The following is a 27,897-nucleotide window of genomic DNA, read 5'->3' as shown; positions in this document are numbered from 1 at the left end:
ATTTCGGTTAGCCAAGGAATAAGATTGTTATTCTACGTCAACGTAGTTCAGGTTTTCATATGCGAGTAATGTCACATTATAAGTATTAAGAAACAAGTGATGCTTAGATTTAGGGCCCTTAAAATATGTTAAAATGATCCCATGACAAAAAGTGGATGTATGATGCGAGATGAACGAGATCGAGGACCCTAGATTTGAAGTTCAGCATGATTTCAATTTTATTATGCTTTTTAAAGTCTGCCAGACAGGGTGGTTCTTACAGAGTACTGCATGTTAAGATAATAATGCTGCAGGACACAATTTACCCTTTCTGATCAAATGTATATCGTTATTGTGATACATCTCAGTTTTTCCACAGGCTAGTTTTAAATATCAGAACCTTTATCATTTAGCTAGATATTAAGAGAGTCACCAAACATTTACACTCTTTTGTTAGGAGGAACCATGAATAGACCTGCTTTGACCTCTTGCAGCTGTCTGTTCATTTCAAAGGTCTGATAAATATTTTAATATTCAAAACTGATTCAAATATAGAGCTTCTTGGGTGAGAAAATGAAAGCTCTGGTATGTAAACAGGTCAGAGAGAGATAATATATGTAAAACTAAGATTTACACAATACAGACTGACAATGTCAGAATTTATAATACACAAGAGTAACAGTTTACAACACAAATTAGCAGCTAATTTACCCTCTTTGGTAGATTCCACACTGTTTTGGCAAAATTAGATTTCCAGAATATATGACATCAAATTTTGACATTAGGTAATAAAACAGAGATGCAATTTAGTAAGTAGTTGAAGCACTTTTACATTTCAACCAAACAATTTTAACCAGCTAAACATGCTAAAATACTGAGTCATTGTCATTTCTTAACAATGCAGTGTCAGTTCAACATTATAGAAAACTGAATTTTATTAAAAAGAGATGTTTGTGCACATATTTCTATTGAGCATGACAGCTGTAATTCATCAAATGACAAAGAAGAGCATTATAACCAGGCATATATCCAGATGTGGATGCCGTCAAACACTTTTGCCATTTTAAATAAGTGATTCAGCCTGAATCACAGTGGTGGCGTGATACTGTACAGTGTGAATAAATTCATCTCAATTCATTCAGTGTATCCCAGCCTAATGCTGCATGTAATCAGAGTATCAGTGCACTACAGAATACATTTTTCTAGATCAATACCAACTTTAAATCTATTTTTGACCTGATTTTTTATTTTAAATCTCAGTAAGATTACAAAATAAAGCATATGTGCACCCATCTAAAAGGATATATAAAACATTCATGCAACCATGACAAATGTTTAAACCTCTTCAATTTTAAAATACGTAGCAAAAAATGTTTCGAGCAAACTGTTGTTCGTACAGTATAACCACAGTGGTTTGTCCCATAGCATAATCGTCATAATCTTTGGTGGCATATACCTGAATACCTCAAAAACGGAACAAAGAAGAACATACATATCATGAAGTTATTGATCATAAAAGTATTGAGATGATGAGCCCCTCACATGTAGTGCTAGATACCCCATCTATGGAACAACATTTTAAAAGATTTTTTTTACTGAGAGGATGAAGGGGCTCTACATGTTCAGGAGAGTCAAGAGATAATGAAATCAACAAAACTTTAAAGTCAACATGAAATACAGTTTGCACTTCGCACCTGATGTATTTTTGGTGTTTATGGTTTATTGTTTAATTTGTGATATCAGCTGACTTTTAATCTTGATCAAATATGCAATGCCTACTTGTACTAAGTCCAGATAGCCAACCTTGTTCTTTCACAAACTCTGCCCACCATTGCTCAGATATTTTATCTTTAGTACAAATAGTATATTAATTATATTTACACTTTGTGTAAAGAGCATCCACTTGCTATTTGTTGCTTTTTGGAAACAGTATTCTACCCGTTTTTACAGTATGTGGAACAAGCACTGAAGAATAGTGTACAGTAAGATCGAAAAGGTATGTTAAGAAAGTAAAGAATTTCATGTTGACTTTGGGCAAAAGAGTAAAATATTTCACTGAAATATATACATTATAGATTTGAACTGATGCTTCATGTACTAAACAAACATCCCAAAATAGGCCAACGACAATCATCAATCAAATCGGCCCCGGTCTTCATCCATATCTGGCATCTTTTAATTGTGTCCATATCACTTTTTAGTGTAAAGCATGCTATTGCAAATATGATCTGATGAATTTACCTTTACTCTTCTACAAAAGTGAGCATGTATATAGAACAGAGCTTTTTTTTCGCTTGAGAAGCCCTTATTTTTTTTAATAAAAAATGTCATCACAGTAGAGTGGTGAGAAAACGAAGGATAAGAACAGGTGATTGTGAGGTGGCTGTTCCGCTCACAGTTTCTGGGTGAAGTTTTCAGGGAAGACTCCTTTTGCTAGGAGGTTTTTATTCTCAAGCCAGTGTGACTCTTTTACGCCCACTAACCAGCCATCATCCTGTGCACACAAACAAAAAGACAAGACAATGAGTCATTGTCCGATTGTATGCGAGAGTGTTTGAGCATGTGTGCCATGACTGACCTGTTCATCTGGGTTGGCAAAGGGAAGAACAAGCACAATATCACCAGCCTTCAGGTCGAGTTCATCACTGTCTGTTGCTCCGTAGTCATGCATTGCTTTGACCTACCAAGAATCATTTTAAAAAGTGTAATTTAAAGACTTTTACATGTTATACAAATAAATCCTGTTCTTTTGAACTTTCAGTTAATCAAAGAATCTTGGTTTCCACAAAATTAGGCAGCACAACTGTTTTCAACTTTAATTATAAGAAATGTTTCCTGAGCAAATCAGCATAATAGATTGATTTCTGAAGCATCATGTGACTCTGAAGACTGGAGTAATGATGCTGAAAATTCAGCTTTGCATCACAGGAATAAATTACATTTTAATACTATTTCACAATATTACTGTCTTTACTTCTTTTGAGACTTCTTTCAAAACATAAAAACATCTTACAGACCTCAATATTCTCTGGGTTCTTGGGTTCCCAATTCAACTTACCTTATAAAGAACAGATGGAGGAAGCTCTGCATCTGATGAGCCATTTGTCACTGTTGGAACTTCATTCTAAATACAAAAATGAAATGATAATAAAATAAAAAGAAACAGTTAACCACACCTGAGCAACAGAGAATAAAACAAACATGATATACACAGGAAAAACACATATAGGCAAAAACGAACATTCAACATGAACACGGTGGAAAATAGCCACACACCCACAGAACAACATTATTTACTTCTGGGCCATCCTAACACTACACAATTAATCCAGACTCTTGCTCCTCTTACACTTGGAAGCTCCTCCCACTGAGGCGGCTTTGACTCCGCCTCCCAAGCCTGAGCTGCACCACTGCCCCAGTTTGTATCTACGTCCTGCTCTTGCCCTACCTGGGACCCTTCCTCGCCCCAGTGCTCCACATCCCTGTCCTCCCAGTCTGGCTGTGTGAGTCCAGCCTCTGCAGTTGCAGCAGTCTCACTGACCCAGCCTGACTGCGCAGACACACTGTCCTGCTCATGCCAGCTGGGGGGTTCATACGGCTCTACGGCAGGAGTGACCTCATCATCCCACGGAGGGGCTTCATTCGTCTGAGCGGCAGCTTCATCATCCGAGTCCTGAGAGGGGTCTGCAGCGGGGGTCTGACCAGGCTGGGATGGGGAGGAAGGGTCGGCCAGGATTGTTTTTTGGATTTGGGACAGATTGTTTGGATTTTGGGTAAAATAGATGCCATGGGAGAAAAGGGCAGGCAATAGGACAAAAGGCAAAGATAGATATGAAGGAAATGAAGGAAAAGATAGATAAGAGACGTGAATTACTGTTCACTCTAAACTATCTCCCAACATGATCTGAAGTCAAGTTAATTGTTGATTTCCCTTGAACAACCGACTGATTTGTAATAATTCTAATTTGATCAATAACAATTTGTCACTTAATTACTAATTCAAAGCAATTATAGTACATTTTATTCATTCATTTAAATTAAGTGTCTGTCTATCTATCTATTTTGTTTTGTCAACAATAACCCCTGATATACATTATTTACAATGATTTACATTTACAGTATAAACCTTGTAAGTCCAAATTCATGGTATAAATGTATAAGATATATAAAGAAGATAGTTAAACGATATATATACATGGTATAAAGAGAGGAAAGTCCAAATACATGGTAGAAACATGAGTGGAAATCTGTAACAAGGTTGAATTTTTGATAAATGTCTGTGTGTTCGTGTGTGGTTTTGTTTGTGATTTGTCGATCCAAAGATTGTAGAAGACTTTCATCCAAAAGCACCATTAAATGGCTCTTTTATGCTCAATCATACCACAAGAATCACAAAGAGTATGTCGAGAGAGAACTGATCCATTACAAGTGTCTTACCTCCCATGAATCCCATGAAGCCCCCTTCCATGAGGAAGCACAGAATGAAAGAGTGAGATAAATGAGGCCCATAAAAAGAGTGCAAGGTACGTTCATCACCTTGTCAACAGTAAAGGAGAGAGCTCTCATCAACCCCACTTATGCTCATAATAAACAGTGTTCAGAGCTAATGCAGCAAATATGAGAGGAAAGCATTTGTCAAGGGTGGTGATCTAATAGTGGACCCTGGATAACCATGTACAAGAGTAAGAAGAAGAAAATAAATATACAGTAATCCTCGCAATCTATCGACTATAGAAGTTTGGGATCGGTACGATTTTTTTATTTTTTGAAAAAAGTATTTTATGCTTACAAGGTTGTATTTATTTGATCAAAAATACAGTGAAAGCAGTAATATTGTGATGAATTTTACTATTTAAAATAACTGTTTTCTATTTGAATATAATTTAAAATGTAATTTATTCCTGTGATGCAAAGCTGAATTTTCAGCATCACTACTCCAGTCTTCAGTGTCACATAATTCATAGAAGGTTGAGAATCTTTTGTAACATTTTAAATCTCTTTGTCTTTTTATAAAATTTAATGCAAAATTATATTTAAAAAAAATTCTACTGACCCCAAACTTTTGATTATTTCATTTGATTATTAGAATACACAGAAAAATGTCTGCTAAGTTCTCATTTGTAAGTCGCTTTGGATAAAAGTGTCTGCTAAATGAATAAATGTAAATGTACTTTTTTTCTGCTCTGAGTCTGTCCCTGGGTCTTGTTATGGAAACTAGCAGTAAGCGAGTTAACATGCATCACATGCATGGAGTAAATACGTCACATGCTGAACCAAAGTGGCATTTCAGTTCCCTGAACCTCAAATGAACTAAAGAGACTATATCAAAGATTAAAAAATACACACTCATGTACATTCAAATTGGATGCATTTATACAAAAGTGGGGAAACGAATGGCTTTCCACAGCAAAATCCAAGATGCATCTCCTCTTTTAGACATAAGCACTTAAGTGCTTTCAACTTCGTCAAGTGGGCGAGAGAAGTTTATTTGGACAGATCTACTCAATATGTCCACTTCAGGCAGATTCATAGACCACAATGCAACAGTACTGTGACGTCCCAGCAGATCGTGCTTAATTTACCCCCACCCCACGCAACTGTAGTGTATGATATTGGAGTTATTTTGACATTAAACTGCATAATACTTGCAGCTACCTTAAGCTGACTGTTTTTTAAACATCATTTTTGTTTGTGTACTTTTTTATATTTTCTCCAACAGCCCAACCATAAATACAGGCCTATAGAATGGTGCGTAAAACAAATTCATAAGCTGTAATAAGCTGTAAATAATAAATCGTCTCCCTCCATTGCTGACGGACACTTTATCCCATGAGGCCACAGGAGAGTATTTATGAATGACAGTGATGCGACACAACTTACGCTAATAGGTCAAATGATAATGTAGTACATCCAGATTACATTCATATTACACACATTCATGCTATATAGAACATACTTTTTTTTAGCGGTCAAAAAGTACTTTTTCAAAATAAGTACCTACTCAAGAGAGTATGCGATTTCGAACACAGCCTGAAACGCAGCGATAGATGGAAGCATGATTTTCCTGGCCCCTAAACCCTGACCTTTACCCTTCGCCACCCTGACCTCTCCTGTCCTTTGACACCCACCTGGTGGACGAGTGCTTTCAAAGCATCCAGATCTAAATCCAGCAGGCTACATACTACTGGACCATTACACTGTTGTGTACAGTACAAAACACCACCTTTACTAGGACAGTTACAATATTTAGTGGAATCATTGGTCTGCAGAAAGAAATTATGGTAAAGTTCACAAACTCGAGAGCTAGCGATACTTTAGTAGAATGAGCAGAAAGAGAGATAATAATATGGCGGAAACAGTCACTTTTGGGGTAGAAATGGATGGCTGTGCTCATTAAGATTGGATATATATTATAAATTAAAACATGTGAAGAGGAAGAGATTGGAGTGAGTGCTTAGATGAGCAGGGGAGGGAGTCATTTGACCTCTGACCTGTGGCTGGGTTGAAATGTTAATGTCAGGCACCACTGCATCCTCAAACAGGTTAATGATGTTGTCCTCTTTCACCTCCTGAGGCGAAGCAGGCCTCGGGGGCCGTGAGACCGGCGGTCCCTCTCTGGACTGCCACACCAACACACACATGCAGATAATGAGGAAAACACACTGCGGTTAAGTTAAAACACCAAATCAGCACTGTTCATGATTAGACTTTTTCTGCGTAACATGCTTTTAGTTTGCTTACACAGTCATGTTTACCTAGTCATCTACATGAAGACATACCACAGACGTCTATTGTTAGGCAGTGCCTATAGTTTTAGGTTTATATTAAACCTTTTATTGCTATAAATAGTTTATTGCTAACATGTTTTAGCATGATTTAACACATTGTTAGCATTTTCTAACATGTTTTAGCATGATTTAGCACGGTTTAGCTGTCAATCATGATATACACCCCGTTTTTATAGCATAAAATAACTAAAAACCAAACTAATTGGAAAAACGAACACTTGAACATAGGTCTGCTCAATCAGAACTACATAAGATGACAGAAACCATCTTTGGGAAAAAAATTATTGTATGGAGAGGGCGGGGTTTATGACCTATACTGCAGCCATCCACCAGGAGGCGATCGAAATGCTTTGGCTTCACTTTTCAGGATGTATGTAGCACACTTGGTTTTAACATGTTGCTAGCATGATTTAGCACAATGCTAGCATGTTTCTTACATGAATAACCACATTTGTGGCATGTTTTAACATGTAGCTAGCATGTTTCTAACATGAATTAGCACATTGCTAGCGAGTTTTAACATGTTGTTAGCATGAATTAGCATGTTGCAAGCATAAATTAGCACGTTGCTGACCCGCGTTTGAGGATGAATTAGAAATGTTTGTCTCAGAAGAAGAATAAGTTTAAATAGCATTTCAGTGTGTTGGCTTTCTCTTGCTGACATAATAAAGGGTCTGGATTTATTTTTTTGCATCTTTAGTTTTATACATACTGTAAGACACACTCCATAGCATAGGCAATGTGACATAACAGACAGAAAATAAAAACATCAGCATTCTCACATCCACAGTACCTTTTGTGGTGATTTAGGGGCGTCTGACCCAGAATCTGAGGGACTGTGGTTGGCTGCTTCTTCACTGCTTGAGAAACACACATTGGTAAATTGTGTAATGACTGATATACATCACTAGAGGGCAGCACAGATCAGTGTTAATACAGCAGACAGATTGGTTTAAATCATATCATGCACAAAGACATTACTGCATTTAAAAGACATTCCAGTCATGCAGTTATTTTTCGTGTCAGCATCTACACATGGTCCCATGCACACTCAAAACATTTGCGGGAAGTTTCCAGAGCAACCAAGTGTTAGTATGTTAGTATGCAATAAATGTTGCATATACAAACACACACAAAACATGAGAGCTATTACCTCTTCCCAATGCTTGCTGTCTTCACACCTTTTCTGTGGGTTGATTGGGGGAAGGGTTGGTTTAATTTACAGGGAAAACAAGGACTCACACATCTGTGTGCTAAACTACAGGAAACCAGAAGTGTCTATACAGACAGGAAATATCGCAAGATACAAGCACTCACTTGGCTAGACGCTGCTCATCCAGTTTGGTCATAACATCACTTAGATTCTGGTTCAGCTGTGTGCGAGAGAGTGCGACATACCCTGGTAACTAACAACAATAATCTAATTTATCTCTTGTTAATAAGTCTCTTATTATTGGCTCACTTTGCCCATCTCCCTGTGAAATTTTTCCTCCAGGCCGGCTACACTCTGGAATGTGTTAACATAGATGCCAACACGACTGCAGAGAGAGAGAGAGATAGAGAGAGACAAAGAGACAGAGAGGAGTCAACATCAGTTCATTTAAAAGAAAAAACCTCACCAAATAATTATATTCTGTTAATTACTTGCCATCATGTTATTCAATCATGAAACACAAAAGAAGAAGAATTTTTCTCCATATAATGATAGTTCATTATGACCTCTCAAGCTCAAAAAAGACAAATAACAACATAAAAGTATCATACAAAATATGACTTGTGTGCTTTTAAATGAATCCAAAGTAACAGTAAAGACATTTACAATGTTACAAAAGATTTCTACTTCAAATAAATGCTGTTCTTTTTAAATTTCTTTTTTATCAAAGAATACTGAAACAATAATGGTATCACTGTTTCCACAAAATATGAAGCTGTTCTCAACATTGATAATAATAAAAAATGTTTGTTTTTTTTCATAACTGAGCATAGTGACACTATCATGTGACACTGAAGATTGGAGTAATGATGCTGAAAATCCAGCTTTGTCATCACAGGAATAAATTACATTTTAAAATATATTCAAATAGAAAACAGTTACTTTAATTGGTAATAATATTTCATGATATTACTGTTTTTACTGTATTTTTAAATGCAGCCTTGGTGAGCACAAGAGACTCCATGTGAAGATCCTTAAAAAAAAACCTTTTTGTGTTTCACAGAGAAAACAACAGCAGCACACCGGTTTGGAACGACATGGTGGTTGTTCATATTTAGGTGAACTGTTCATTTAAGGAGAAGGAATAAGAGAGATAAACTGAGAGCTGGCAGGATGAATAGGTGGTTATTACCTGTTCCACAGGGTGGGAAGTTCCTCCTGGAGATCATAATTAATCTCCTCAAATACCTTCTGAGCTCTTCCCAACTCTTCCTCAGCCTAAACACACACACAAACACACACATTTATTAGGCTAAATACACTATAATTTATGAAAATGTGTAAACAAAGAATTATGCATTCATCACTGCATGAATGGACTGTGGACCAATAGATCCTGTGATCTGATCCCTTTAACTGAAATCTGCAGAAAGCATTTAAAACAAACATAAAACATTTACTCACCATCATATAATTACAAACTGTATTAATTTCTTTTGTTGAACACAAAAAGAAAAAATCTGAAGAATGTTTTGTAGCATTTCTTCATTCAGTGAAAACATATAGTTACCTATCAAGCTCCAAAAAGGAAAAAACTGCACCAAAAAATATATTTTAAAAAGTACTGCAAATTAACATGTGCACTATGGAGACAACATCAAACCGTAATTCGCACATGTGCACATGGAGCAACTTAAATATTTTGATTCATTTTCATTTGATTTTACTGGCACCATCTATTTCCATTGTATGGAAAGAGCAGCTTGGACAGTCTGCTAAATACGTCCTTTTGTACATGTGAAACTCGAAAAATTAGAATATCTTGCATAAGTTTGTGTATTTCAGTAATTTAAATTAAAAGGTGAAACTAATATATTTAGTATATATAACTATATACATATGCATGATTATACTTTTCAGAGGGCCGACATTTCTGTATTTAAAATATTTATTTTTTATTGATTTCATGTAATATTCTAATTTTCTGAGATTTGGAATTTGGAATTTTCACAAGCTGTAAGCCATAATCATCAAAAATATAACTTTTGTTATATTGTTTCACCAGTATTTCATGGAGGAAAAGATAAAGTGAGGGAATTAGGACAGAATTTTTATTTTTAGAGTGAACTACACTACCGATTTTTTTTTTTTTCAAATAAATGTTGTTCTTTTGAACTTTCTATTCATCAAAGAAACCTTAAAAAAAAAAAGAAAATCCACAAAAATATTAAGCAGCACAATAAATGCTAACAATAATAAATGTTTCTTGAGCAGCAAATCAGCATATTAGAATGATTTCTGAAGTATCATGTGACACTGAAGACTGGAGTAATGATGCTGAAAATTCAGCTTTGATTGAAATTACATCTGAAAATATAGTACACTAGAAAACGATTATTTAAAATGTGCCCGTATTATGTTTATTCAAATATTACCTTTCATGCAGTGTGTAAAATACCTGGTTGTAAAATGTCATTTACAAAGTTTGCAAAGTTTCAAAAGATCAAACTGCACAATGAATGGAGTTATTGTCTCCCAAAAGAATTGATTCTGAACGGCCTGAAACAAGTCTCACTTCCTGTTACATACCTATTACCTACTTAACAATGCAACAAATTTGCATAATGCCGCCTATGCTCTTCATCGGTTGCCCACAAACAACATACAACTACACTGTAGTTATCGCTGAGGTCTGGAAGAGTTTGGTTTGTGTTTCAACATGTTGAGAAGATGCTGTTTTCCAGACTGCGAATCCATTTAGCATGCACTTGGAATTGATATGGAAAAAATGACACCATGGGCGCTTGGTTTCCGACGCGCGGACTGGGCCGTCGGACCATTCAGAGCAATTAGGCTCTCGGAAAGGAGGGGTCTAGAGAGACTGAATCTTCGAATGAACCGTTTTTGGACTCTGGATGCATGTAAACCTATCGTAGGAGACCTCCAAAACAAAATTAATAAGCTTTAAAATAGCATAATAGGGGCACTTAAATAATAGTTCACAAAAGTACTGTTTTTACTATACTTTTGATTAAATAAATTTAGCCTTGGGGACATTAAAGCAACACTAAGGAACTTTTCCTCTTCAGTCGCCCTACAGGTTGGAAGCGGAATTGTCCATTACCGCTGTCGTAAATAATTTCGCCGCCCGCAGCCTACCGTCGCACGCACGCTCGCTGTTTATCCAGCACAGGCTTTGGAATGAATGATGTCCACAGACAAGGTAGAGTATGTTGCATGATTTCATGAAAGTATGATGTATTGCGACATCAGAAACGAAGAAAAACTAAATAATGACTATTGTAACTGTAACGCTTGACGTAAAGCAAGTCAGATTTGTAGTTTTCTTATGTCTCATTCGAACTACAGAAACGCGACCTGGTTTGGCAAACTTGCAGTGTGGTTATAGCAGATATAGGGCTTCAAAGCGAATCCAGAAGTGGCTTTCACCCTGTTACGACTTGATGAACCACTGATACAATTTTGGAAACATTATTTTAAGGTAAAAAATGTTCCTTAGTGTTGCTTTAAGAGACTTATTTCAAAAACATTTTTTTTAAAAAGCATACCGACCTCAATCTTTTGAACAGTATTCTTTGAAGAAAATATATATTTTTAAGTCATACCTAAAAATATGCAGTAAATACACAGATGCTACATAAAGATGCCATGCTGTGAGTGGGTGTGGACTGTGAGCAGGTGGGTGGAGTTAGGCAGGTTAAGGGAGGGTTTACAGGCTCCTGAGTGACAGGTGAGTCACCTGGTTTCTTGAGAGGTTAGTTTGAGCGAATTGGTGTGCTGTGATTATTCCCTGAGCCCAGCCGGGAGCAGCCTTCTCCACCAGAGTCAGAGGCTAGACATGCAAGCAAAGAGAGAGGGAGACACAAGCTTGTGCAAATACTCAAGCATATAAACTGACTGCAACACATGAATTACTCATAGTTAGTTACAGCATTAAGTTGGTTAGTTAACAAGGTTTGTGAACAAAAAGCCAGACAGTACAGTATTAGCATACATTAACGAGCTGGAACGAGCATCTGATACCTTGGCAATTTTGGCCTCATCCTTTTTCTTGCCTTTCTGTATAGAAGCGAAATGATGTCTGGCACTGTCAAAGTCTACCAGCTTCCTTTCACGCTTAGCAATGCGAGCCTGCAGAGGGAGCCAGAGAGTCACAACAAAGACCATTTAACACAGTGGTAACTACTATAAATGAGAGGAGCATGCTAAGGGTGTGCTGACTGTTTGCCAGGCAGTTGCTATAAGGTTGCTAAAGTGTTGTGAGTGTTGCTAAGTGTTTGCTTGGGTGTTCTGGGTGGTTTATATGTGGTGCACCTGCAAGTCTTGACTATATTTTGGTGTCTTTATATGGATGGGTCCATAAATATCATATAATAAAGGCTAGATGTCTTAAGGCGGAGTCACTTCCGGCATCACCGGCGGCCATCTTGCCACAGGGAAGCTGTGAATTAAGGTGAGTGATCAGCACGCACACAAATCCTCTTATCTCGCTGAAATCTTGACGGATTTACAAACGGTTTGGTTTCTTACAAACGTTATTAACGTGGCTATAATTCCTTCATATGGAAGTCCATTGTTATAATTATTCATATGTATGCAGTGTCATAACTACATCTCTGACGTTTATAACAAACCAAACCGTTTGAAAATCGGTAGAAAATTGAGCAAGTTATGGTTATTTAAAAGTACATGCACCATGTTACGAGTAAGCGAGCACCCTGTGGTAAGATGGCCGCCGTGTGCGGACGTCGACCTCCATTGGCCAGCAGCGCGCACGAGACATCTAGCCTTTACTATATGATATCTATGGATGGGTCCCTAAGTCTATGAGATTTTAGCCAGGCAAAAGTCAGATTACTTAGAAAAACAATAGTGATTCTTAACAAGCCTCAATAATTCCTGTAGCACAAACAACAGTTTCACACCAAATTTTAATACATATGGTTTGGGGTTCAAATCCCTAAAGCTATAAGCAATAGTGAAAGTGATGCTTACATGCACATCTTATTAAAGGGTTAGTTCGCCCAAAAATGAAAATTCTGTCATTATTTACTCACCCTCGAGTTGTTCCAAACCTGTATGAATTTCTTTCTTCTGCTGAACACAAAAGAAGATATTTTGAAGAATACGGATAACTGAACAGTTGATGAGCCCCATTGACTTCCATAGGATTTTTTTCCTATACTATGGAAGTAAATCAACTGTTTGGTTACCCATATTCTTCAAAAATATCTTTGTATTCAGCAGAAAAAATAAATTAATTCAGGTTTGGAACAACTTGAGGGTGTGAGTAAATGATGACAGAACTGATCATAGATTTTTGTGTGAACGATCCCTTTAAAGCAAAAACAAACCTTTATGTCTGGAAATTGAACCAAGTATGCATCCATGGAAATGAGGGCATTGTCAGTGAGATTTTGGTGAAACTCTTGCCACAGGAGGTCAGTGTCCTGTAAAACAAATGTGATCAGACATGCACACCAAGGCACACACTCTCACGCTTTCTCTCTCACACACTGACAAACCACAGATGACTCGAATCGAAATATTTATAAACAAATCTATTCTAATATAAAGTGCACTACAGTAGCACTACTTTAGCATCACCAGCACCAGCTCTAAACTAGACCTACAGTCTGGACTCTAAAGATATCATCGGTCATGTTTACCTCTAAATTATTATCCATTTCTTTCTCTATCATCTCCTTTACTCATGGAAAGATGGGTGAGTGGAAGGAATGAATAAAAAAAATGTAGAAAACAGAAAAAAATTGCAGAATAATGAGTCGACAGAGTTTGAAACACCAGTGCGGACACATTCTTCAATTGCATACAGTCCTAAGATGTGGCTCTAAAATGACTGTATAAACTATGTTTCAGGTATGTTTCATTTAATTAATATGATATATTGATAAATAAAAATACAAACAAATGAGATAATTGTTAAAGGGGTCATCAGATACCTATTTTCCACAAGTTGGTATGATTCTTTAGGGTCTTCATGTAAAGTTTGAAACATACTTTGGTTAAAATTCCTCAACGGTTGTGTAAAAAAACACCCTTTTTACCTCCTCAAAAACAGCTCTGTTCACAGCGACCCGTTTCGGTGCATGTCTCTTTAAATGATAATGAGCAACTGCTCACCCCACCTCTCTCTTCCATGGGGGGTGTCACACAAGACATGTAAGGTGCTGCCTTGGCAACCTGCCTTGTCAGACAGTATACAAATGGCTGAGAGCGGAAATATGCTAATACGGGACAGTTCGTCAGTGGTCGTGGGCGGAGCATGAGTAATATGACATCAAACTGCTCAGAAAATCCAAACGGCTTGATTATTGAGAGTGTTAAAGGAACACTCCACCGTTTTTTCATATTAAACTATGTTATTCCCTTAACTAAGACGAGTTGATACATACCTCTCTCGTCTCAGTGCGTGCACTCAATCGCTCTGGCGCGCGGCGACACTTTGATAGCACTTAGCTTAGCCCAGTTCATTCATTAGGGAACAAACAGAGATGAAGTTAGAAGCGACCAAACACCTCCACGTTTTCCCTATTTAAATACAGTTACACGAGTAGTTACACGACCAAGTATGGTGACACAAAATAAAACGTGGCGCTTTTCTAAGTGGGTAAAAAGGATAACTATAATGTATGGCAGAATAGCACTTGGGACTCGGGAGCACTTCGACGCAGTAAAAAGTCACGTTGGTTCTAATGACAGAAGTGAGAGGGAGAGGGGGAGAGGATTTTTCAGGAGTGATGATATTACTGCGCCGAGTCGAAGTGCTCCCAAGTCCCAAGTGCTATTCCGCCATACATTATAGTTATTCTTTTTACCCGCTTAGAAAAGCGCCACGTTTTATTTTGTGTCACCATACTTGGTCGTGTAACTACTCGTGTAACTGTATTTAAATAGGGAAAACGTGGAGGTGTTTGGTCGCTTCTAACTTCATCTCTGTTTGGTACCTAATGAATGAACTGGGCTAAGCTAAGTGCTATCAAAGTGTCGCCGCGCGCCAGAGCATTTGAGTGCACGCACTGAGATGAGAGAGGCATGTATCGACTCGTCTTAGTTAAGGGAATAACATAGTTTAATATGAAAAAACGGTGGAGTGTTCCTTTAAGGCTGAGTGAATGGATTTTTTCATTGTATGGTGGTTGTGTTCACACACTGCAAAGACACATTTATATGCAAACACCATATAAAAGTGAATTTTGCATCCGATGACCCCTTTAGGAGTGTGTGGAGGGCTTAGATCAAGGAATTTGGTCTTAACTGAAATATACATACTGTTCAAAAGTTTGGCTTTGGTAAGATTTTTTTTTAAGAAATCTCTTATACTCACCAAATCTTTTGTAACATTATATATATTAAAAAGTGTTAATTTCTGAATAAAAGTATACTTTTTTTTACCAAAAATACATTGTTGAGAAACATCCAAGGTTGGTCATTCAATTTAATCTATAGTCTCATTTTCAATAACATTTTTCTCTGGGTTGGTATCTGGTTTGTGACATTCTTCTGAAACTCTACAAAAGACATTTGATTTCAGGAGGCACATGTGCGAACCAGGAGCCTTGGAAAAAAACAACTGACATATTAAAGAGATGTCCTTTGTGGCTTTGTCTCTCCTATGGGATTTTTCACATCGAAAACACTAATGTCACACAATCCAGAAAGAGTGTTAGGCTCTGCCAGTGACATGCTTACACACCTCTGCGATGGAGTCCACCTCCTCTTTGCCAAACCACTCGGGGTCGTACATTTCTGCCAGACAGTCATGCAGACGCTTTGAACACTCGTGCATGGCTGCGGAAACAAGCAGTGGGTCAGCTAAGAGACGGACATTGGCAAGTTCACACAGATGATGAATGCTCAATCACTCAACCCAACACACATGCAGTCTCTCTTTCCCTTTGAGTCTTTCAGAGAAGTGAGAGCTTTTGTGGTCACATGGCAGGAAGTCGAGGGGACGGTGATGTGCATTAGGACAGCGCCGTTATAGTCTGCTGTACAAAGAAGTCTGTCTGCTTACTTCACATTTATTTAATGTACTACCACTCACCAGTGCTTAAAGCAAAAGTATTAAAGCAACATACTATAAGGAGCCATATTTAAAATCGAGATTTAAAGGGACAGGACAGTTCACCTAAAAAAATGTATTCCATCATCATTTATTCACCCTCACGTTGTTCCAAACATGTGTGCATTACTCTGGTCTTTTGACACATAAAATATTTTGAAGATGGTTGGGGTCTATTACATTTCACAGACATTTTCAAAATATCTTCTTTTACATTCCACAAAAGAAAAAAATCATACATATTTGGAACCACATTAATGAAGGAAATTGTTACAAGGAAGAACAAAAATCATACAGGTTAAAACAACATGAGGTTGAGTAAATGATGAACTATCCCATTGAGAAGGAACAAATATGGCCAGACCTGAAAATACGTTCCACATGTTTACAACCCAGAAAGAATTTGTGACGCCCTTATCTCTGTTACATATGGAGGCAGGTACAGCTATACATGCAGGGCTGCGTTTGTTCAGTCGCAATGATTTGTTTTGCTTTGAGAGAATCTCATGTATTTTTTCTGAAAGAAGGCTGCATGTAAATACAAAGAAGCATGATTGAGCGATTGCACATTTAGTTCTAATTTTGCCATATGACAACTTGAAAAGATGTTTCTTTATGTTTTTGCACTTGATTGTGTTGAGTTTTTCTTTAAAATTAGCATTGAGCTTCTTCTAAATGATGTCATATGTTTCATAAGTGTAATCAAGAGACCAATAAACCCAGATTTTTTGTGATAGCAACTATTAGGCATAGTTCACCTAAACAAATTATAAATCTGTCATAATTTACTAACCCTTATGTTGTTCCAAAACTGAATGATTTTCTTTCTTCTGTGGAACATAAAATAAGATATTTTGAAGAATGTTGGTAACCAAAAACGTTTTGGTGACCATTGACTTCCATTGATTGAACAAAAACATACTGTGACCGAAAATATCTTATTTTATGTTCCACAGAAGAAAGAAAGTCAAACCTGTTTGGTACAACATGAGGATGAGTAAATTATCATTTATTTGGGTGAACTATCCCTTTAAAACTATTCTTGTTCACTTTCATCAAATATATACAAAGACACACATTGAGAGTCTTACTTTTGACTGCCACCAAATACGCTTTCAAGTCTTTCTGCAGTTTGGTGCCATCGACCTGTGGATAGGGATCACAGAGAGATGAAATCATCACTAGATATTTAAGAACTACGAAAAGGGTCAGAGGTCAAATGTCAATGGAAGCAGTATATTAAGCAACGGTTGAGGGTGAAGGGTTAAGGCTCTTACCAGCTGCTTGTTAAAGTTGACTACTTCCTCCTCAAAGGCCGTGTCTTTCGTTTCATCCGCCTTACCCAGCTTTTGCATCACCTTCCAGAGAACACCACAAAACAGCCGACATCATTCACATGCTAACATACTAACCCAAATCGGTACACAACTTCTGCATTACATGTGTGCAGGCCAGCCCATGGGTTTTCGGGGCCCAAGGCAAGAATATAAAAATATCATATCCTAATAACCTAAAACAATAAACAACCTACCGTCAATGGGAAATTTCCTTCATTATATATTCACCCTCATATGGTTCCAAACAAGTATGATTTTCTTTCTTATGTGGAACACAAAAGAAGATATTTTTGGGAAAATGTGAAAATATCCTAACCTAAAACATCCATAAAACAACTGCAAACATGACAAGAAGTTTGAAAGCACTAAAAAAAAATGTCCTAAACAGGCAACATTACATGACAAATCAAAAAGAAATAAAAGATATCTGTTCCAAATTTCTGTCAGGCTAATGAACTTGTTTATTTTTCACCATTTTTTTAATGCATGTTTAATTTTACAAGCAGTCTTTGGAGTGTAGATAGTAAAAATAGGGTCTCAGATCCGTGCCACCACACATTCTACACAAATGGTGCTTTCAGAATCGGTTCCATGTTCCTCTTCCCCATCAAGAATGCTGACATACAGTAACTGTTCATAAAAAATGAAACTAAACCAAGGAGGCGTGCAACAATGTGTGCCCATGAGTGTGTCAAGTATTAAACTTTCCTGCCATCCACACACCCACCAGAAGTTCAAAGCAAAATCTTCTTTTGTTCCATTCAATGTTTCCACTATTTAAGACATAACTATTTCCTAGCAGATGTAATTATGCACATTTCCTTCAGTTCAGACTGCCCTACTTCCTGTCCAGCATGTATGAGGTAGTGCTTGTATCCGGTTCCATTAATTCAGAGGTCATTTCCTTTTCCTTCTGCTCTCTCATATCATCTCCTAGCAGCATATTGAACATGCCATGCCATTTGTGACCCATAAAAATTGGTCTCCGTCAGCCTGACACGGGCAACAGAATAACACATCCTGTGAAGTCTACGTCATAATGACAAATGGGATTCAAGATGAAAGGATGAAATTTACAGAATGATGCATCCGTGAATGGTCTCACATTTTCTCCAATAATGGTAAAGAGGTCCTATATCTTTAGTGTGTAATGTTGCTGCTTGATCATGAAAAAGTTCTGCAAAGTTACAAAACACAAAGTCACCCCAAAGGGAGTTATTCCCTTTATCAGTGCACACTGTTTCTCAACTCCCTGAAACGCCTTGAGTTTTCTTTCCGGGAACGTACACGTCATAATATTCCTCATTTAAATAATTCCCGCTTAAGAAAATAACTAAAAAGTTCCTAGAGCAACGTATTTTATAGAACTGAACTTGGCTAAACACAACAGGAAACTTCAGCTACAACTAAAATAGGAAAATACAAAATCTTGCTCTAGAAGTGCAAAGGAATTCAATAAAGCTCGAGTGGAAATCACTGTAACCTCTAATCTATATTAATAAAGTCTGTGTCAGCTGTGCTCTTCTTCAAGAATGTATGAATGTGTATTACTGTGCAGGGAGGGAGTGTTTGAAAGCTGATCCTGAATGCATTGCAGCAGGACCCCTCCCTCGAGCCCCCGACATCTTAAAATACAGTGTCCTGGATCTGTGTCAGGATGACATGTGCTCCCTGTGCAGTAGAGGAGATCTGGGATGAAGGCATTCGCTCTGACTCAGAGGTCTTCCAGGAACACTGGATATGACTGTACACCCAGGCTGAGCTAGCGGTTGAACGATATGGATTTTTCAATGCCCCATGAGAGCAGGTGGCTGATGACAGATATGATAAAATAATACAGAATTTCTAAGATAAAAGAAAATGTATTTGTACTGACTCACACTTTACTTTAAATTATCTGAAAATAAGTAGAGTGATAACCATTGATCAGCCAAGCAGACACGGTTAGCAGTCAATTTCGTTATTTGCTCTGTCTCTATTTGTTTTTAAGCCTAAAGTGAATACACTACCGTTCAAACGTTTAGAGTCTTTAAGATTTTTAAATGTTTTTGAAAGTCTCTTGTGTACACCAAGGTTGCATTTACTTGATCAAAAATGGAGTAAAACAGTAATATTGTGAAATATTATTTAAATTTGATAGCAAAACTGAATTTTCTACAGTCTTCTGTAGCTATGTTTCCATCCACCTATTTTTATGCGCATTTTGAGGTATCGGGGGAAAAAAAGGCTGGAAGGAAATGTCAAGATACATTTTTTATCCGATAAGAAAAATAAATAAACTACACATTTACAGAATAAATTCCTCGATGCGCATCAGAAAAGTCATGTGACTGTGTGCTGATAAGATGGCAATCACGGCATAACTAGACTAACCAGCGGACCGATCTTGTTGCACAGGGGCTCCTGCAGGATTTTATCTCAGGGTACGCAGCACTATTAACTATCTGTAACATCATTTTTCGTGTGTGGACTAAACTAGCCAATCAGATTTATTTTCATTCATCCCCCACCCATGCACACATTTGACTTTACAACACACAAACGCACACCTTTATTTATTCTCAAACTCTTTTGTTTCTCAATATGTCATGAGTGCTGTACACAGATAGATTAATAATTAATAAAAAAATTCTGTAAAAATAAAAACGGCATTAATTAACGCCCTCTCGTGGTACACACAGTGTGTAGGTAGAGGCGTAGGTGTGAATAAAGTCTCATCTCCCATTCCCTTTAAAAGCCAGTTGTGCTCGCGCCATGGCGGATTCGCTATTTACATGGCGGAATTTGCAAACGGAAAAACTGAACGCTTCTCTAGCGAGGAAACGGCTCTGCCCGTGCACGAGGTTAAAGCGCGCAGGCAGACCATCTACAGGACAAATTGTACGCGCGTTGTGGACCCGCCTATAGGCGTACATTACTAACGTGCTCTTTAAATAACAAATCAAATATTTCAGTCTATTTCAGTTGCCTCGAAATAGCAACGTGCCAACAATGCGCCAGAACACACCTCGTTTTCAGACCAGCGCACAAATGGGCGTAAGGCATTTGCTATTTAAACAACGTGGACGTGGCGCAGGACGTGAAAATGATAACTGCGTCGGGCTGAAACTAGCAAAAAACACTTGCGTCGTGCCTGGCGCCGCATTGCGCCAGGTGTATGATAGGGCCCTATATGTCTATGGTCTTCTAACACTATCAACACCAAAATGAATCTGCAGCAGTGAAAAGGTACAAGTTAGAGCTCTGTAAGTTGTTTATGTTCATTATTATTGTAATGTAATGTGCTTTGAGACATGAGGTAATTTAACACCGTCTCTTGTCTCGTTACGCTTTTCAGACTCTGCTCTAGTATTGCGCATTAATGTGTTTTGAAGGAAGCGTGGCTTTGGAGAAGCTCTGAAGGGAGGGTGGGATCTTGTGCTTTCAAAGCTAGCTTGCTATCGCTAGCCTCTTTGAAATTGCCTACCCTACCTTTAAATTCTCAGCTTTGGATGGAAACATAGCTAGTGTCACATGATCCTCCAGATATTGTTCTAATATGCTGATTTGGTGCTCATGAAGCATTTTCATTTTATTATAGGCTACTTAAATCATTTCTTATTATCAGTGTTGAAAACAGTAGTGCCGCTTAATGTTTTTGTTGATGTTATAATGGATGCTACACAGCTGATTATATATAAAATAAGCTCTCTTTATACAAGTTGTCTTTCAATACTTCATCAGAACGCAGTAATGGTGGTAAGATCAGATCATATTGCTGACTTGAAGTTAAAATGTTATATTTTCAATAGTCAAATTCCTCAAAAACATCCACATCCACATTCTTTGATCATAGTCTGAATTAGGAAATAATTATAATGTAGCCAAAGATAAATTATGTGAAACAAATGATTAGTATTGACTGATGATTCACTGTACGCTTTCATTGTATAAGAGCAGAAGGAACATTTTTCACATTGTCTCCTTTTGTATTTCACAGACAAAGGAAAGCCATATGAGCTTTGTATGACAAAGAGTTTTCATTTGAGAACTTTTCCTTTAAAGAAATAGCAGTGAGTTCGGGCTGAGCTGCTTTCTGAATCATGTTTAAATTATACCATTCTGATCAGACTAGCGCTGACCATTTGTCCAGCAGCTGAGAGATTCCTCAGTGTGTGCGAGAGAAACATTTGAGCAAGTGGGAGACAAGTTTATACTAATTGATGAAGTCAGCTACCCATTTAATACACCCACTTGATCTAACCTCATGCAGGCGCATATTCATTCTCTCTTTCCTTTATAACACTATAGACTCTGTTGTTTTTTACTACTCTAGTTTTACAATTTTCCTATGGTAAAATTACTATAGACTAACCATAACCCTACGCCTAATAGAAGACCTTTTAGATATTATTTAGGATCAAAAAAGTATGTCCCCAAAGTTTTTGTCAGATTGAACTACATTTTGGGACAAAACTGTCCTAGGTAATCACACTTCTGCTGTCTCATAGGAGTGGCAAGTGGCTTAATTAGTATGTCTGTGGAGCTTTAACTAACAGGTTAAAAGAGGCTTAGAATGAGAGATTTACCAGTAACCTGTGCGTGTGTGTGAATTTATGACTGCATTCTCCCAAGTAAAAGGCAAATGTCACTTCATCCGTGTTTTATAAAGGACACTGGTCTTTACTTCTGTTCAATGTGTGCTGGTGTTCAGTTACAGCACCAAAAATACCCCAGACCACAGCCGTTGGCATTCACACACACCACGGTTTGTCGCACAAGGGGTTTCTGGGGATTAGCTCACAGCTACAGCCTGTCTGCTATTCATAGCCCAATCCACACACTGCTCACTAGCTCTATGAGCACGGACAGGTGTGTGGGTGGAGTGCGGAAGAGAGGCGTGGCTCATGTTTGAACATCAGTGCAGCTTTTGATTGGCATGTCGCCTGTCCAATCAGAGCAGAGGTCAGGGGAAGCCTGAGGACACTTCCTTTGGGATTCTAATCTGAGAAAAGGAGGTTGTTGTAACTTTGCACCCATCTCTTGATCTCCACGGTCATTATGACATATTGAGATGGGGAGTCTCCATACTTAATGGACACTTTTGGAATGTTTCTGCAAGAATGGGTGACTCAAGAACAACTTGCCTTGGTGTTCCAAAATAGTGACAGACATCAACTAATGACAGACAGGTGGATGAGGGAAAAGCGAAGAGTGAGAAAAGACAGGGGAGACTGCTGAGATGGCCCACATTTGCCACTAGAGGATCATAGTTAACTCTCCTCTACCTGGCTGAGTTTCAGAGGGGAAGAGGAGACTGAGACCTTAATCACGCTGATGGACAGCGGATCACTTAGAAGGAGTGACTACACACGCAAAAACACACATACAGATACTTTTAGAGTGAGTCCAGCTTTTCACACTCTAAAGAGGTAGCCAAGTCTGCTGAGGACTTCAGGCAGGCTAAACAACTACAGGTACTATTGCTCACAAATAATATCTAGACCCATTGCAAAGTCTACACACAAAAGCAATCAATCCAAAAACATACTAAAGGGATCATTCACGCAAAACACAAGCTGTATTGACTTTTTTATGGTGCTTTTTTGTCTAGTTTGGAGCTCAGATTTACACCACCATTTAAAAGTTTGAGGTCAGTAAGATTTAAAAAATAAATAAATAAATAAACATATTTTTATTAGGCAACAAAATTGCTCGAAAGAGTCATTTATAATGTTACAAAATATTTCTATTTTAAATAAATGGATTTCTCTTGAAATTTCTAGTACAAAAATATTTTGAAAAAAACTTATTATGATTTACAAAAAATATTAAGCAGCAGCACAACTTTGACACTGACTTCAACACTGATGATAATAAAAATGTTTCCTTATAGCATTAAATCAGCATATCAGAATGATTTCTGGTGCATCATGTGACTGGGGAAATGATTTACATCACAGGAATACATTACATTTTAAAATGTATTGAAATAGAAAACAGTTATTATTAATGTTTTTCATTTTTGATCAAATAGATGGAGATTTGGTCAGCATAAAAAAAAAAACCTTTACAGAAAATCTATACACAAAGCAACTGAAGATGAGCACCAGGGCCTAGTTGTTCAAAAAGTTTAATCTGGATCAGAATTATCTAGATTTGGAAATCCCATGTTTTGCTAGGATCAGGTAATCAATCTTAATTTTGTGCCGGATTTTCAAACAAAATTGGATTGGATCATACTGATCCAGATACACACTTTTTCAGAATACCAAATCTGGATTTACTAGTACTCAACGGAGCCTCTTAGGGACATGGTGATGGAAAAAATATGAGATGGGGGAAAAAAAAATATTTCAAAAGTCAGAAAAGTTTCAAGTAGCGTTCACCCGAGAAACTTTGCATTCGCTCGCAAAGAACTTTTGACTGGTTCATCTCTTATGATTGTGGTAAAGTAGTTTACAAACAGTGATTAAACAAAACAAATTAAAAAAACTCACTTTAAATTAAATATAATTATATTATAAAATATTTATAAATAATACCAAATATAAATATTTTTATATAAATAAAAGATAAATATATTTTTCTTGATATTTACAGCTGTTTGTGGATTATTATCAATAATCCACTTTTTTACTATACTGTAGGCTACCGAAAAGCTTAATAGGTAGCCTAATGTCTACTTCTAAATTATTACTGTAACAGTTAAACTAATCAAGAGCAAAATAAAAAAGTGTGTGTATATTACATAATACAAATGTTGTATTTTTCGACCAGTTTTAAAGTTTTGTTCCTAAACTCCACCCTTCTGCTGGGATTTGAACAACTGGGCCCATGAGTTCAGTACGTGGGACCGAAGAGAAATGACCCTACAGGAAGAGGGACACAAACACAAATGCAGTGTGCACAATGATCCTAAATAACCTCTTAACTTTTTACACATCTATATGATTACAAAGTAATGAGTCTGTTTGGTTTATAGGGACAGGAAATGACAAAACTATCTTCCTAAGAAATCTCCTATATCCAAGTCGTCCAAGCCTCTTGTTTGTCTACCATTTATGATGAAAACAAAGATTTTTAAAGGCTAAAATTAACCGATTTCCGATGTTTCTTAAGTGGCCCCTGCAAAGGGAACCTACTGATCCTAGTGCCAATGCAGATTAGTAATTCGTTTAACCACTGTGCATGTCTCGGCCCCCGAAAGTACACCTAGGGACTGGCTAAATTTATCAGGTAGTTCCTCTTGTCTTACATCCTAGAGTCACTCAAATCAAAAGCGTGGCTTTTGCACAGTGCAAGGCTCTGGTGTCCAGCTGTGCGTTCTGGGAGGCCAGTGGTCATTTGGAGTGTTTAGTGTGGAAATGACACTTCCTGTGTAGGACCTCCTACACTCAGCTGGGGGTCGGTTTGTGTTGATACACCACTGATACCCTGGGACTTAAACTCTGCTACAACATCACCATTTCCAGACTGCTTCGTATGTTCCTGAGAGCTAGAGATTCATTTTGTAGTAGACATATGCTGTCAATATCTCTGAGGCCATACATGTGACTGTTTTAGGTCCTGTGTGTATCTAAAAGAGGACATTCTGGGCTTTTCTGTGATACAAAATGTAACAGCAGATAGCCAGACTAGTTGGGGCATGAGGAAGTTGTCGTAAGTGCTCAGTAATTATAAGGTCCAACTACACAAATGCTTGTTTTCTCTAGCAGTGGTTTTGGATGAATCCAAACCTTAAACAAATGAACCCCATAAATTACTACACTGACACACATTCAGACAAATGCCAAGTATATAATGATGGTAGATTATAACCAAATGTTTTCATAACAGTTCAGGGAGAAATAATGTTTCCAATGTTTCATAGGCTAATAATTGTACTGTTTACATAATGTGGAAATAGCATATAACGCATTTTAAAAACAAACACTGTACGATGAGAACGATTTTTAAAGGATTTTAAGATTATATATTTTTTAAAAGATGTTCTTCTCAAATCATGGTCAATAAACAGCAGTTTACCAATGTGACAACTTACCCCGCATGTTGCCAACTATAGAGGGAAATTATGAAGATTCATTGAACTTTATCTATTTCTTGTGCAGTAATGGTGAAAATATTAAAAGTTCAATATGTTATTTATTTATTATTATTAATTGTTATTTTGTGACACACACACACACACACACACACACGTGTGATATTATTGATTGATTCAATGGCAAGAAAATTCAAAATGTCAAAAGAGTTGTGGTCACGTCAGCTTGTTGTTTAATGCACTTCATCTTAAATTATCCCATCAGAATTCAGAGTTCAGAATTTCAAACATAACTTTAACAGAAGATGCTCTGAAAATGAGAAATAAAACCATCATTTCCAACGCAAGTGGGCATGACAAACACAGGGGCGAGTATTGTATGAAGCGTTTCAATGAGTTTCAGCTGTTGTTTTTAAAGTCTCTTCTTACTATAAACACGGTTTCATATCATTTAACTTTTAGCTATCTTTAAACGCCTATTCAGAAGTCGCATTTGAATGTACAAACAGCATGGTAAAAAATATAGTTTCATTTACAAAGAGTCAATGTAAGCATGCATACCTTCTCTTGTGCTCGGGTTAACCTCTTCTGTACATTACTGGCCAGTTTCCCGGCGTTGACTCCTTTCCCTACCTCTGCCATGTTTGAGCTTCTTCAAGTTTCCAAAGTGAATAAATAAATAAATAAACCGTTAAGAATAAAGGAAAGCGCAGATGGCAGGAGACACAGAAGAACAGCAATGTATGGGGAAATACTGTCGGATCAACAGGAGGTCGGTAGGTAAACCCTCTTAAAGAGACAGTGTTTAGAGTTTTAAAGGTGGACACGGAGATATTATTATTAGACTAAACCTATTCCGAAATATGGTATCAAAAAAATTAAACTTAAAACTGTCGAGCAATTTACGGTCTAACTGGTTCCGTTATTTGCCTCTAGTCACAGCGACTGGAAAACGAGAGAGAAAGAGAGAGAGCGAGAGCTGGATTATGTTTCCACTTCTTATTATAGACGCTCTCTTAAAGGCACAGGTAAACACAACTGCGATATCATAGCATCTTTTTTTTCCTGCTGAAAAGTTGTACAAAGTCTTCGTGGATTGTTTTTTCCAAATAATATTTTACGCATATTTATAATATACATTTTTCACTGTATAAATATGATTTTTACGCATTAATTTGTTTTAGGATGGGGGGCCCTCGCACCAGAATGATCATATGTGGGGGTCTGTTGCATCTAAAAGATTGAAAAACTTTGTGATATACAACATTAAAGCCATGGTCAGATTGGTCACATTTGCAGTTGTTCATGTGTGAAATCCAGTTATTTCAATAGGAATCATCACAAGAAGAAAGGGAAATATTTCCACATGCAATGGGTTCAAGTTGGTCACGCGTTGACACGTTGATTGGCATTTATTTAGCAGAAGCTTGACTGAAGTGACTTAAGTGAGGAATAATAATAGCCTACAGTACAGTAAGGTTCATCATGAAAAGTCATTAACATTTAAAGTGCTGCAATACACTTCTATAAGCTGACCAGAACAAAATTCCATCCTTTTTTCGAATGAATGATTTAGTGTCTTGAGCATTTGAAAGATGAGACTTGCCTAAATGTTTGCATGGTTTCATTAGTAAGAGGAGTGTTTCTCTTTTCAATAGAGTCATATCACATGTTAGGTGGGATTCTCATTACATTAAACCTATCTTACTTCCCTTGCACACCGTAATACCAGCAGGGAACAATTATATATATAGAAACCATGGTTCTCAACCAGGGGGCCGTGGCACTACAAATTATTTAAATTAACAATCTTAATTAAAATGCTAAAAACACTAAAAATACAGATGTACACCATTAAACTAACATCATAATATATCATGATTATATCATGATTATTATTTTTTTATTTGTTTTTTTTTCTCCACAGAATTAACCTGAAGAAAAAATCAGCTTAGATGGCATTGGCTTGGAATCAAAAACGCTGAGAACCACTGACAAAGAAAAAACATCCAGCAGATGTCAAATTAATATTAGAGAAATTAGCCAGCAAAGACCAGAAATGAGACAAAATAAATAATTTGTATGAAGTTTAATTTCAAAAATAGATTTTAAATACTTTACCTGAATACCTTATATTACCATAATGATATTACAAAGCACATTTTTAAATTAGTTTAACAGATTGTCTTAAGACTGATGACAATCTAATGAGGAAGGAGACTAGAATACGGGAATAGCAAACAAACATACACAAGGCACAGACAATGTTTGGTCTCTCACAATTCCTGTAAGAAGCAAGACCAGAGGTCAGTTTGCAATCAGTTCTTTTTACAGTTACAGGTGATGCGCGTAATTATTTTCGATGTGAAATATTTTTTCTTTATTCTATCTAGAAATTAGTAAGGATGATTCTCTTGAAAAGTGTAAACACTTTGCCATTTCTCCATTTGTTTGAGCATCTTGATGAGCCCAACACAGCAACATTGACTCATCCAATGGACCCTTTTCAC

The 27,897-nt window shown here is 37.1% G+C and overlaps 1 protein-coding gene across 6 annotated transcripts; it reads right to left on the bottom strand.

Moving 5' to 3' along the window:
* Positions 1 to 193: 193 nt before the first annotated feature.
* Positions 194 to 26,381, bottom strand: bin1b (bridging integrator 1b). Of its 6 annotated transcripts, XM_084128256.1 has the most exons (19): positions 25,949 to 26,173; positions 17,305 to 17,385; positions 17,119 to 17,173; positions 15,659 to 15,753; positions 13,611 to 13,646; positions 13,296 to 13,391; positions 11,965 to 12,072; positions 11,681 to 11,773; positions 9,113 to 9,198; positions 8,230 to 8,305; positions 8,085 to 8,140; positions 7,921 to 7,953; positions 7,561 to 7,624; positions 6,471 to 6,599; positions 4,417 to 4,440; positions 3,329 to 3,685; positions 3,038 to 3,103; positions 2,558 to 2,659; positions 194 to 2,473 (listed from the first exon to the last, which is right to left on the bottom strand). In XM_084128256.1, the coding sequence occupies exons 1-19, from the start codon at positions 26,027 to 26,029 to the stop codon at positions 2,372 to 2,374; spliced, it is 1,740 nt and encodes a 579-aa protein (XP_083984382.1). In that variant the 5' UTR covers positions 26,030 to 26,173; the 3' UTR covers positions 194 to 2,371. The 6 variants fall into 6 exon arrangements, with proteins under 6 accessions (XP_083984382.1, XP_083984383.1, XP_083984384.1 ...); XM_084128257.1 differs by lacking the exon at positions 7,921 to 7,953 and having other exon boundaries at positions 25,949 to 26,381; XM_084128258.1 differs by lacking the exon at positions 7,921 to 7,953 and having other exon boundaries at positions 3,428 to 3,685; positions 25,949 to 26,381.
* Between the last annotated feature and the right edge of the window lie 1,516 nt (positions 26,382 to 27,897).

The sequence above is a fragment of the Abramis brama genome (genome assembly GCF_963993115.1).
Source record: "Abramis brama genome assembly, chromosome: 11".
Lineage (NCBI taxonomy): Eukaryota > Metazoa > Chordata > Actinopteri > Cypriniformes > Leuciscidae > Abramis > Abramis brama.
This window is presented reverse-complemented; position numbering and strand designations above follow the sequence as displayed.